Consider the following 13,423-nt stretch of genomic DNA (forward strand, 5'->3'; position numbering starts at 1 on the left):
AGTCAAGGTCAATGCATTTACCGTGGGAAGGTAACAAACCTTGTCCCTTACTTGAGAGATTTGGGGTTGAATTGCCCAACCTACCACAACCCAGCAGATTTTGGTAAGGACAACCYGAATAATTTATTTCATTTATTTTGTATTTCATCAGCACCCTCAGGGTAGTGTTGACCATGGTGTGGTTTATACTTTTGTGCATACATTCTTATGCTTATGTGTTCATATATGAACCAAAATTCAAAATGAAATTAATTAGATTCTCTTTTCCTGAGTAAATTGATTGCCATCTAGTGGTGCAATTCARTGAGTATTTCTCTCATGGAAATCCAGGTTCAGGAAATGAAAGATAAAGCATTTCTTTAGTGTTTGAAATATTCTTTAGTGTTTCATAGCAATTAATAATAGTTAAAGTGGATCCAGCATTTTTTTTTTTTTTTAAATCGAGCAGTACCAACGTGTTATTGCACAGATAAGAGCATTGAGCTTTTCTCAGTGTTGTTTCGTAGTTCCAAAGAAGCAGTAAGTGCCACAAAAATAGAGTTCTGTCATTTTTTTCTTACCAGTATTCACTGCCTTTCTTCTAAGATGGCTCATTAACTTCCAGGACGAAGAGATCTCTCGGAAGATTTATAGAAAGATACATTTAAATTTTGTTTGYATGGATAAGGATTTGCACGTGGCATTTGAAAGCCTGCACCAAAAAAAATCCTGGTTTTGTTCAGTGCTGCAGCACCAAGGGGATTTGACACCAGAGGGATTTRATACCAAGGGGATTTGATACCAAGGGGGTTTGATRCCAAGGGGATTTGATACCAAGGCTTTCACCTTTGTTAGCAGAACCAAGCAGTAATGAAAGCCTCTGTTTGCAGTTATGGAAGTGGCCTCTGGCGAGTACGGTGACCAGAACGGCCGCCTGGTCAGGGCCGTGCGGGAGAGGATCTGCGACACGGATTACAAGAGAGACGTGGGTGGGGAGCACGAGATGAACCCCTTCCTGTGGCACCGRCCCTCTGAGGAGGTATTTGTGCATCTGAGCTCTGGGCAAGGCTTGGGGCTGCAGGGGAGGGAGGGGATTCCAGTCCTCCATCACTGGAAGAGTCTGGGCACACTCAGCTGATGCAAGCYGGCTTTTGTGAATGAAAACTGAGTGAGGTGCTGCAAAGAAAGGGGTTTATTCCGTGGTGATGTGTTTCTGCAGGACTCCTCCTCCACAGAAGGCTGCCACAGCTTCTCTGCCAGCTGCCTAACCCAGTTCTGCATCCTCTTCAAAAGAACTTTCCTCACCATCATGAGGGACTCGGTAAGAACGGCTTTGTAACAGCTTTTGCAGCCAAAAGCTCTGTTCAGCGGGGTGTGTAACACACCTCAAAGGTCCTGTCCAACAGCCCTCCAGGAGGATTAGCACAGAATTTCCAAGGGAAGAGGCTRATCTTTCAGTCTTGCTGTTCGCTGTACCATCCTCATTGTGAACGGCAGCTCTCTGCACAGTGCTCAGAAGGACCTGGCCTAAAAACCTTAAGTTTTAATCCCCTCTGTGCTGGCAGATCCTTTATACAGTTATTAGTCCTACTGAAAAGTGAGTGAGAAGTTGCACAAAATTAGGTTTYCCAGAAAATTCGGGATGGCAGAGATACTAATTTCAATGTGATGTAAAGTTAAGACTTAAAGTCTTCATTTTTGGAAACAGAAAATTGGTAGAGAAAACGTTTGCTTCTTTGCCATAACTTGTTTTCCCTTGCTGCCTTTTGCAAGTGCATTTGTCAACAAGGATTAATTATGTTAATGAATTAAGATCAGGGGAARCAATATCTGATTTTCTGATGCACAGATTGAAGAACAGTGTTGGTTTTAAGTTGTTTTTTTTTTCCTGCTCAACTCTGAAGGCTTGCAGTTGTTTCCAATGTTATTATTTGTTCTGTTCTTCCCAGCCTCTTGTGGGAATTCTGTGTTGCAGAGAAGGCACAGAAAGCTAATTTATGCCTGATGAAGTCACTTTGGTCTATACAAGCCTGAAATGCCTTTTCTGCTTCTCTTCTGCTCTGGGGAAATTTATCTTTTACTCGGAGAGAAAGTCTCCTTCCCCTGACGAATAAGAGCCAGTGGCTCCATGACATGGTCAGACAGAGAGGTTTCAGGCTGCAGCATTTTTAGTTTCTTCCTATATTACCTGGAAGAAGTTTCCATGTGTCTTATTGAAACTGGGAAGCTCATCTTTTTTTTTAGCTGAAGTTTGCCATTAGGAAATGAGCACCTCCCATGGCAGGGGGTTGGAACTGGATGATCTTTAAGGCCCCTTCCAACCCAAATTCACTGACTTCTGTATAAGTTCTTCTGGACAGCAGTGTCCTTTTCTGCAATTTTTGTCTGGCTCCAGCCACGTTGCTGCTGTTTCTGACCACAAACTCCCCTCCTTGCCCACCGCAGGTCCTGACGCACTTGCGGATCACCTCCCACATCGGCATYGGGCTGCTCATCGGCTTGCTCTACTTGGGCATTGGCAACGAGGCCAAGAAAGTCCTCAGCAACTCGGGATTCCTGTTTTTCTCCATGCTGTTCCTCATGTTCGCCGCGCTGATGCCGACAGTSCTCACCTGTGAGTGCCTGGCACTGTCCCAGCACGGGGAGGGGCTGCAGGAAGGTGGGAGGGGGCTGGGGTGGGTCTGTTTAGTGCCAGGTAAGGTTTGATTTGTGCTTCATGAATCTGCCCCTGTGGCTGCACTGCTGGGTTGAGGCTCAGCCTGGGGCATTTCTCCTTCCCCAGTTTTTCCAGAGTTTCTCAGCTCAGGCAGTTCGGTGTTGCAGCCCTGGACTGGAATTTCTGCTCATCCCAGTGCATCTCAGCCATGCCCTGATCTTGTGGTTGGAGCTATGGAGTTTGGAATAATTGCCCTGGGGATTCCAGGTTGTGATTCTGCATAAAATCAGCTTATTCATGTGGTGTCAGAAGCAAACTCCTGCCTAATGGACTGCTTCATATTTCCTTTGGKAATGCTGTTACTTCAGTTTTGTCACCAGTTTTAATTGAAAACTCYCCTTTAAGGGAGGTTCAGGTCATCTGAGTAGTCTGGTCCACAATCTGAACAGTGAGCAGCTTTTGGGGCTGACCTCTTGAATTTCATTACAAATCACTGAAACTTTGGCTGCTCCATCAAACACCTGAGAATTCCAGTCCCACCATGGAAGTGCAGCAGTGCAGGATTAGATACGGATGAACTGTGTTGTTATTGCCCCCTGACAATCTGATTTAACAAGCTGTGTTCTCTGCAGTTCCCCTGGAGATGGGAGTGTTTCTCAGAGAGCACCTGAACTACTGGTACAGCCTCAAAGCCTATTACCTCGCCAAAACCATGGCTGATGTTCCTTTCCAGGTATGTGCTCTACTCCTCAATGAAATAAAACCCATTTAAACTCATGAATGACACTTGCCAACGAGACTAGTACTGGTATTTTACCCATTGGAATAGCAGARAAACCACCTATGTGTGTCTGCTGAGGGTTCAGGGCCCAATCGGAAGCACCCTGAGAATGCAGGGCCTCACAAAAGCTGAGACCTGACCTAATATGCTTTCAATAAACAAGTGATCAGCTGTGCTTATTTGCAGAAGGGGAATTGTGAAGGGATGGGRGTGGAATCTGTTTTCAGTGCCCAGGCAGAAGCACAGGTGTCACACGCCTGTCATCCRATGGAAAGGCTGAGAGCTGGGGATTATTAGATCCACAGGTTTTTATCTGACCCAGAGTGAATGTTTGGCTGTTTGGGGGTGACTCCCAGTGCCTGTCCTTGCAGATCATGTTCCCTGTGGCTTACTGCAGCATCGTCTACTGGATGACTTCCCAGCCCTCCGACGCTCTGCGCTTCGTCCTCTTCGCGGCCCTGGGGACCATGACATCGCTGGTGGCCCAGTCACTGGGTCTGCTCATCGGGGCAGCCTCTACATCCCTCCAGGTACTGATGGTGTTTCCTGCACTCACAGGAGTCCTGCTGTCTTCTACCCCTGCTCTCTGTCGCTGCTGCTGTGTCCCCAAAGTGACCCACAGGACGTTGTCTTGCCCTGACGATGTTGATGTCCCCKCTCCCATCACTGCAAAGAGCACAGATGTGCCCTGGATGGGAAGCTCTGGAATTCCTGCCCCTCCTAAAGGGGCTGTGCCTGCCCCTGCCTGAGTGGATTGTCACTGCTGTCCGTGCCAGGCTGAGCAGGTCCTGGCAGCTGCAGGACTGATGCATTTCTGATGCATTTCTGATGCATTTCTGTGTCCCTGCAAACCAAAGGGTGGCCACAGTAGCTCGGGAGAAGCTTCTTCCATGCAAGCAGAAGGAAATATGGGAAAAGGCTGCCCAAAACCCAAACTTCTGCAAAGGGAGGGAGAAAGGCAGCTGTTGGCATGACTGGAAGATGGCCATGTGACTACTGGCAGGAGATGTGCTGAGGTGACAATTCCACTGCAGAACAAATGATTCTGATCTCAGAATGCATTGGTGCTGTCAAGATTTCCGCAGAAGAAAATTCGATTCCCTCTCTGTGCCACCCTGTGGAGACCAGCATAGTGTTCCTGTGTCACCCCTGTGCTTCTGCTCTGCCCCTCACAAGAAATCTCATTAAAAAAAAAAAAATTGGTGATTTTCCAGTATTTAAAACTGTATAATTTGGGGGAGTAGAATAACTCCCAAGAATAATAGAAGAGCAAACTGATTTTCACTTTTTCTCTGTGTTGCTGACAAGAGACTGTCTATTCCTTCTCCTCACAGGTGGCAACTTTCGTGGGCCCTGTCACTGCCATCCCAGTCCTGCTGTTCTCTGGGTTTTTTGTCAGCTTTGACACCATCCCAACATACCTCCAGTGGATGTCCTACATTTCCTATGTCAGGTACTGCCAGGGAGGCCTTCAGCCAAAAATGCTGTTTGTTTGCCTTTGCTTGGGTGGTTGCCTGGTTATTTTAGGTGCCAAAGAGACTGTTCACAGYGAGTTCTTTCGGAGTATAAACACCAGAGTGGTGTAAACCACATTATCTCAGTGCATTTTAAGTTGTGTGTGCTGTGAAATAAACAGGAGMAGGTTACTGGCCATGAGTCCATGTCAGTCCCTTTGAGTTCAGTGGGATTGCACTGAAAATCTTGGATTTTGCAGTATAAATATGGATTTCTGAAATAACAGGGACATCCCCAATCACAAAATTGATGCCAGCTCCTCATTTTGGAATAAAACGTGTGAATCACTGGATAGATTTGTAGGATAAATGCCTGTTTTTAAGTTTTCCAGCRGCACTGCCATGATTTGGGATTTGTGTCACTTCTGATTTCAACTTCTGCTCTAAGAGGCACCTCACATCATGTCTGTGTTTGGCACAGCTGTGTTCAGATGGGACAATTCCCATCAGGAAACCTCTGGAGGAGTATTTTAGACTAGACACTGAACTGTTTATAGCTGAAATAAGGGAAGATGAATTTTCTCATTCCCCTTTTCCCCACCCTGCCCAAGCTGCACTATTCCTGAGAAATCCCAGGAAAAAAAATCCTCTCTGTTGCCAAGTGAGGTCTCACACAGATTCCTGTCAAAGAAAACGAGACTGCACTCCCTGAATTAATATCTGGAGTTCAAGGTGGGGCTTTAAACCATTGTCTAGCTCCTTTGGGATCTCCTGAAGCCAGAGAAAGCTTTCCTATGCATGGGATATCCCACCTGCATGGGATCCAGGATGGTTTATCTGCGTGCAAAATCAAATGCTGGGAGCATTGTCAGTGAAACCATTAGTGCACGGAGGGCGGGACAGAAGTCCTAAAGTGATGCTGATTTTAAGCCATAACTGTATCCCTGTTGCTTGTTAAAGAAARAAGTGAATTAATGATGTCACTTTTAAATGGAGAATTCCTGAATATGAGCCAAAATGWTGCTGCTTTCTGATGGAATGTTCTTCTTTTTTGCCTGGAAGCAGTCAGAGGCAAAACTCCTGCCCTTGGTCCCTCTTACATAAAATGCCCRTGACACGTGACGGGCCTGATCGTAACAGGGATGGAACTGTGCCCCAAGACAGATGTGTCACAGCAATATTGAACCCCTCAGCATTTCAGCTGAGCTCTCACAGGGATTGTGTTGCATTTCTAACCAGATCATCAGGATTTTCCCTGTAATCCCTCCTTCTTCTTTCCAGATATGGGTTCGAAGGAGTCATCCTCTCCATCTACGGGCTGGATCGAGAAGATCTGCATTGTGACAAAGATGACACCTGCCATTTTCAAAAATCAGAGGCCATCCTGAGAGAACTGGACGTAGAAAATGCCAAACTTTACCTGGACTTCATTGTTCTCGGGATCTTCTTCTTCTCTCTGCGCCTGATTGCCTATTTCGTCCTCAGATACAAAATCCGAGCGGAGAGGTAAAGGAAAAGCAGCTAAACCAACGCAGTAGGAGAACTTTAGACATGCAATAGAGGGCACTTGACATTGTCTCACTGTGGCAGGCTGGTCCCCAGTGGCCAGCAGATGCTGTCCTGAGCGAGCCCACGGAGAGCCACAATGGGATAGTGGACACACARCGTTCAGCCAATCGGTCCCGTTGGGTTGGGTCACGTTTTCATTACACTTTCTAGCTTTAACTAGGAAGAAGAACTAGAAGGGAATTTTACACCACAGAAAATCAATGCTGAGGCAGCGTAACTGTAACAAGAAACCCGGCTRCAGGAGCTTTCCTTATGAAAACCAATTTTGGGATAAGGCCACTGGGATATSAGCCCTGGTGGCCAGAATAGCGTAATGTCCTCTCTAGCTGACAAAGGTAATGAGATGCAAAGCAAGGAATGCAAAGAAAATAGGGTTCTCTCATCTTTTTAAATTCAGAGTTTCATCTTTGCAGTTTTCTATGTATTATTTTGCAATTCTTTTCCACAGAGTTACCCCTTCTGGCTAAAAGTCTGTAAATGTATTAATAAGGTAAAGACATCTTTTTAATACRGATACTTTTTTAAGAGAAACCTAAAGTGATTCAAGGAATTATTTTTGTTTCTGTCTGAATTTAGAATTCTGGTGCTTTACTTGTCGAGCTGGTCTCATATMTGAAAACTGTAATGATAGGAGGAAAAGGCAGGTTCTGAACCTGCACTAACCTGTGGTCCTATTTGGAAGCAGCACTGGATAGCACATGCAGTTAGACATGGTCAAGCTGTCGCTGAATGGTTGAAAAAATATTCTTTTGCAGTGTCTTTAAATCCTTAGAGTTTGTGATATTTTGAGATACTAACTCCGCTCRTTATCTGTTTGATCTACCTCCTGCAAATGAAAAAGAAAAATCAAAGCACTCCCAGGCTTGTTTTTAATTAAATTGTGAAAGCAGGATCTGCCTGTCCCCAAGTGATTGTTAAAGGAGTGCAAGAGCTGACCACAGATCAAAGCTTGGGCTGCTGTGTTAAAACACCCGTGACTGCCTCATCCAGAGGTGTTCACTGTGTCTGCAGCACACGGTGTGCAGGACTCTCCTCASAATACACAAATAAATGACCTTGTAATGCTGGTTCTCATCCCTAAGTCTGCATGCCCAACATGGAAATCAGCTGATCTGAACATCAGTGGCACTGTTGTTTTGGGTTCCTCCCCTTTGTAAATTTGGCCRGGGCAATGCTGGTTCTGAGCTGATGTGAGTTTTGTCACCAAATTGCACGGGCTGGGATTTTCAACCCAAATTCACTCCACCACACTCATGCTGGGCACCTTGGCGAGCTTTGGTGCAAATTGCACGACCTCCTGCCACGACTGTGAATCCATCTGGGTGTYCCAGAGCCCTGAGCACAACTTGCACCTTTCTGTAAATGCATTATTCCCATCAGGATGCTGATGGCAGCAGCTCAGTGCCAGCAAACCCTTGAGGAGCCCAGCAGCTCATGGCAGCGGAGCAGGTGAGACAGAGACCTGGTGCATTCACTGTCCCCCAAATGTGTCTGGGAAAGCTCTGGCTKTGCTGGGCTGCAGCATTTAGCAGGGAAGAAAATTCTTTCCCAGTTTTCCTGGCCCGTGCCCAGGCTCTGTTTGATTTACCAACACAGACACAGACTGCGTGTATCTGTTAAACTCAGGACATTTGAACTAAGCCTGGGGTCTGGAAGGCTTTAAACTAAGCCCCGTGTTTTAGGAAGGTTAGCTGAACTTTCCCTGAAAATAAGGTGGACCTGTGAAAGCAAAAATCAGTCTTTACTGTAGAAGAAAACYCAAATTCCTTGCACAGCCTCTTTACGTAATTTTTGTTGCTGTTTTTTCTCAAAAAAACTTTTTTACAGCTCTGAAGCTTTTCCAGGTGTAATCACAAGCAGGAACAAACTTATATGGCTGTCAGATTGAGAAATTAAGAATTTGAGCTATTCTAAATAACGCTCATTGCTGTGAACRGTTTTTAAAATAAGGCAGAAACTGAAATCCCTTTGGCACAACATGCCTTGATTATTTCAAGACTCTCAAAGCATTTGTGAATATTACAGGCAGTTCAAACAATGTTTTCAAGCAAAGGATCACATTTGTCAAATTACTCTTGGGTTGCAGACTTCTGGTCCAAGCTGAGGGCAAAGAGTGTGACATCCCCTGGTACTGAATACCTTCAGGGTTCGTGTTTTGTGTTTACCAGCACCATTTACCAAATACCACCCTGACATTCCCTTGCAGTGTCCCAAATGAGGTAAATTTGCAGGCATTTCAACACTGGTAACTCACAGGATGCTGTTCTCTCCCATCTAGACCAGTTTAACAGTGTGAATTCCTTGAATACCATCTTGTTATCTGTGCCTGTTCCTCTGTTTTTAGACTTTCTTMTTTTCTCTTTTTAGTCTTCAACATGTCCCCCCATACTGTAACTTTGTTTTGTGTTATGGCAGCCAAAAATCTGGTCCTCCACGGGTGTTCCTGAGAAAATTCCCGCTCTGGAATATTTTTTGTCACTCCTTTTTTGGTTAGATACACTTTTTCCAGCCTTCTGCTGGCAACATTTAGCTGGAAGTTGCTATTCTAAGGAACGCTTTCAGACTGTAGTATCCCAGTAAAGAAGTAATTCTCTATAAACTCAGTGATACACATAGATGAGATAATAATTCTTCCCCTCCTTAGCTCACAAACTAACTAACGATCTCTCTTTTGTCACTGCTCTGGGACAGAAGTACTTAAAACCCATCCCAATTATGGTTTCACATACTGCGAAGATTTTTAACRTGGTCTCAGGTTGGCTTTTCTCCCTTTATGTGGAAATAAATTCCAACAGGCTGGCATAAAACACATTCCCAGGTTAATGGGCTGAGCATGCACGTGCTGTTGTGTTGAGCAGCACTTTGTGAAGCTCTGGAGGCTTCACTTGGAAGAATAATGAGGCCAGCAAGACTCTAAAGGCTTCAAATCCTCGATTCTCAAATCCTCAATTTTATTGCKGTACGTAAAGAGCCATAAAATGTTTGAAATCCATGCCACTATTGCCACTTGAACCAGTCACAGTCTGGCTAAAAATTGTGTAAGAGGCTAAAGGTTTCCAAAGGTCACTCGAAAACTGAATGTGTGATATTTTTTTTTGTTGGGATTGCAGGAAGACTTCAGTGTCCTGTTGGCCTCCTTGTTCTATTTTGACTTGTTTTGACATGTTGCTTTGGTTACTGGGTGCATCAGTTAAGACTTTAGGTCCTTCATACTTCTTTTGTTGTTTTTCTTGGTGGAAACTCACACATAACCTGAAAAAAAAAAAAAAACCTGAAGGCTTTTAAAAATAACCTGAAGCATTATTGAAAATTAAATAAAATATTCTGGAAAGCGGATTCCACTCGTAAGAATTTGAGAAGATTCCATTGTTACGGGTCAAAGGGAGTAAGAGAASACTGCTGGTGCTGAAATCCTCTTCACCTCTTAGGAATTTGGAGCACAAAGTACCTGTTTTCATTAAAAGAGAGGAATATGTGCAGATGTAATAGGGAGAGCTGGTTATGTAAGTGGGAGATAATGAGCTTGAGTCCGAGTACGGGGTGTCTCAGGTGACTGACAGCTCCATCCACACTTTTGTGTCAAAATCTGTTCTCTCAGCAGAAAGGAATGTTTTATTAAATGCTTGTTCCTGCAAGGAAGTGTGGTACATGCTGACCTGTGCCACCCCAGTGGCCCTGGCAGAGATCTTTCCTGTCCTTTTTRCACAGTGCTGGGTGGATTTTTGGATTCTAGGAATCAGGGGGAAGGCCAGCAGAGCAGATATCCTGGGGGGAGTCTGTCACCCAGCCAGTATGGAGAGGCAGATGAAATATTCCATGGAAGTCTTGTGATCGCTTGCCCTTGTCCTTGTGGGAGACCTTAACTTGCCAAATGTCTGCTGGAAATACAACACAGCAGAGAAGAGAGAGTGCAGGAGGTTCCTGGGGTGTGTGGGAGGTAATTCCTGACCCAGCTGGTGAGGGAACCAGGAGTGGTGCCCCACTGGACCTGTTTGTGAGCAGAGTAGGGCTGGTGGGTGATGTGATGGTTGGAGACCCACCTGGGCACTGTGGAATGAGGGGGTTTTATTCTTGGGGAGATGGAGGGGTCCAGCAGAACTGCCACCTTGGACTTGTGGAGGGCAGACTTTGGGAGCTGGGTAGGCAGAGCCCCTTGGGAGGAGCCCTGAAGGGCTGAGAGGTCCAGGAAGGCTGGAGATCCTTAAGAAGGAAATCCTAAAGGCACAGCAGGAGCAGAACATCCATCCCCACATGCCAAAGGATGAGCCAGAGGGGGAGAAGGAGCAGCCTGGCTGAGCAGAGAGCTTTGGCTGGAACTCAGGRAACAAAAGAGGGTGTGTGACCTTTGGAAGAAGRGGCAGGCAGCCCAGCAGGGCTACAACGGTGTGGTGAGGTCATGCAAGGAGAAATTAGAGGGACAAAACTAGAGAAGGAGAAACTAGAACCTAATCTGGCTACTGCTGTGAAAGRCARCAAAAAATGTCYCTGTAAATACAGCACTAAGGAGAATCCCCATCCTTTAGTGGATGCCATTCTTCATTTCCCACCAGAAGAGCCTGATAGGGTGCAATTGCTCAGGAATTTCAGTGTGGAGATCCATTTAGAAAGCACAATCATGAGCTAGAATAGGCAGAAAATGACATGGAGTTTGTGACTAGCTGATGGCTGCGGTGCCACGCAGCACTGGTGAGTGTGTAAATGAAGAACTGAGTGCGCTGAAATTAATCAGGAGCTCTGCCAGTAGGGACAGGAGAATTTCCAAGGATCAACTCCTACTGCCTTCCTCTTAAATACAAATTATAATATAAATAATAACATAAATTATATTCCCATAATACACAAAGAGGTTGTCGTGGTGCACCCCACTGAATGATTTTTGTCAGCCTGCATATCATTCTTCATATCACACGTCTGAAAGTTTCAGATTGAGCCTGAAAGCACAGCAAGTTTCATTTAAATTCTGTCTAATGCTTCATTTCTGTTTCTGTACRTATTTCACATRGAGTTTCTGAAGGAGTGATTGCACSAYAGASCACAAATCTAACTTCAGTCTCTTTGTTATTTTGAAATCTTACAATGAATAATMATTTAATGCAGCTGTCAAATGTAGAACCTTCCTTTAAGAGATTTAGATTTGTTAGGACCCATTGCCAGCACAGTAAAACCAGTCAAAAAGTGTTTCCTGTGGCACAGACACTGCCATGGCTCAGCCTGCATTCTCTGCACTGGTTATGCCTTCAAGACACATCCAGATTTTGCAGATCCTTTTTTTTTTTCTTTTCCTGGGGGCTTCCACACAGTTCAGCCCATGCCAACCAATTGCTTATGTCCTTTTTTCCTGTATATTCACGGCTGCTGTCCATGTGGGCTGTGAAAACGAGTTGCTTGGGAGCAGTGCAGGATGGTTAAAGGTGAAGGGATGACTTTGAGACTTCTCTGAGCTACCAAAACCCCAGTGTGCTGGATCTCCGGGTGGGCTTTACTCTTCGAAGAAAAAAATTCAAAAATGTCTTTTCAAGCAGATTGCAAGGCAATATGGAAGTTKTGACTTTAAAGGTTGATGGGGTTTTCTACTTCAGTGGCATCTGTGATGTCWTTTTTTCTGACCCCATTGTAGCTTATTTTAGTGATTTATTTAAGGTAATCATTATACAAACTCCATTCTGTAACTTCCAGAAACCAGCTTTTCTGGCCTCAGTGATGAYTGTACCGACCTTTACAATTGTAAATTAGTTGTTGAGCAGTTTTTGAAAAAAAAAGATAGAAAAGTTCCCTCTAATTATGGCAAAAGAAAGTTAAATTTGAGAAGATTACACTGATATATCTTAAAAGAAGAAGATAACAAGTCCTGCAGTGGAGCCAAGCCTTTACCTGTGTCAGTGAAGATTTATCCAACACCTTATCAGAATCAGCTGACTTTATCGTGAGATATTGCCCTTGAACCTGTTACTGAATTATTTAACATTTGGTTCTTTCGTTGTTTTTATTTTCAAAGCAAGAGTCAATGCAAGGTATGATTTTAAATCAGCGTGCTGAAGTGTGCATATTCTGTATATCTAATATGTCATTGTTGTCTCTTGTTTCTGTAATGCATTTGCATTACCATGAATCAATTTTATTCTGCTTCTCTAGAGACTCTCGCTGCCTGCACRCTGTGATATATTTGCACTGTTGTAGATATATATATATACAAATAATGTAATTATATTATACAAACCATGTCTTTTTCAGGCTGCTTGTTACCTTTGTAGTTTACGCTCTTCCCGGTACTGTGGGCCTGAGTAAAAATGTGGGATGTGGGGCATTCCTGAAGATATATCACAGTCATAGAGAAATCTTTGTATATTTCTGTATACTTACTACCTGTAAGAAGAGATTTGTATGTGCATTATTTTCCAAACTTAGGGCTTTGTTTTCTGAGACTAGAGAACATTTATGATAATGTAACACACACACACACACGAAAAAAAAAGAAAAAAATCCAATAAAGTGTTATTATTTTCAGACAGATGGCTTTGTACCTGTTGTCACTCTGAGGGAAGTGTGTTGTAGCGTTGTTTTCACTGCCTGSTCCTTGATTTTGGCAGCCAGCAAGGACCTGGAATTGTCTGTTTCAGGTTGTGGTGGTTTCAGGTAACTCCAAATACATTACATAAATAACCAGGAAAAATCCTTAAAAGCATTACCTGGGGTGGAACTGGRTAAYATTTCAGKTTCCTTCCAACCCAAACAGGGCAGGCATCAGGGGGTGCTTCTCTGGTAAACCCTACACAGCTGRAGGACTTTCTGAACCAGTGGAATTAATTACCTCTGTATTTAAATCAAATATCGGTGGATTTTTCTCTCACAGACTAATCTTCTGTTCCTCTTGTCCTTGTCACCTGCAAGTGGCAGCAGCTGTTCCSTGTGCTGCTGCATCACAAGAGGCAGGACAGGATCATTCCCTGTTTGCCTTCTGCCTGGCACTCTGGAATTTGTGGGTTT

The 13,423-nt window shown here is 44.3% G+C and overlaps 1 protein-coding gene across 1 annotated transcript in view; it reads left to right on the top strand.

Annotated features, from left to right (window-relative positions):
• Positions 1-13,079, top strand: part of ABCG1 (ATP binding cassette subfamily G member 1) — a 53,340-nt gene extending 40,261 nt beyond the window's left edge. The window contains exons 9-16 of the mRNA XM_057382686.1: positions 3-103; positions 870-1,018; positions 1,199-1,300; positions 2,425-2,593; positions 3,268-3,368; positions 3,788-3,946; positions 4,751-4,869; positions 6,152-13,079. Coding sequence (XP_057238669.1) covers positions 3-103; positions 870-1,018; positions 1,199-1,300; positions 2,425-2,593; positions 3,268-3,368; positions 3,788-3,946; positions 4,751-4,869; positions 6,152-6,380 — 1,129 coding nt within the window. The 3' untranslated portion in view covers positions 6,381-13,079. The remainder of the gene's footprint in view (positions 1-2; positions 104-869; positions 1,019-1,198; positions 1,301-2,424; positions 2,594-3,267; positions 3,369-3,787; positions 3,947-4,750; positions 4,870-6,151) is intronic.
• The last annotated feature ends 344 nt before the right edge of the window (positions 13,080-13,423 follow it).

The sequence above is a fragment of the Malurus melanocephalus genome, unplaced genomic scaffold (genome assembly GCF_030028575.1).
Source record: "Malurus melanocephalus ecotype Western Australia unplaced genomic scaffold, MMel_1.1 scaffold_579, whole genome shotgun sequence".
In the NCBI taxonomy this organism is placed as follows: Eukaryota; Metazoa; Chordata; class Aves; order Passeriformes; family Maluridae; genus Malurus; species Malurus melanocephalus.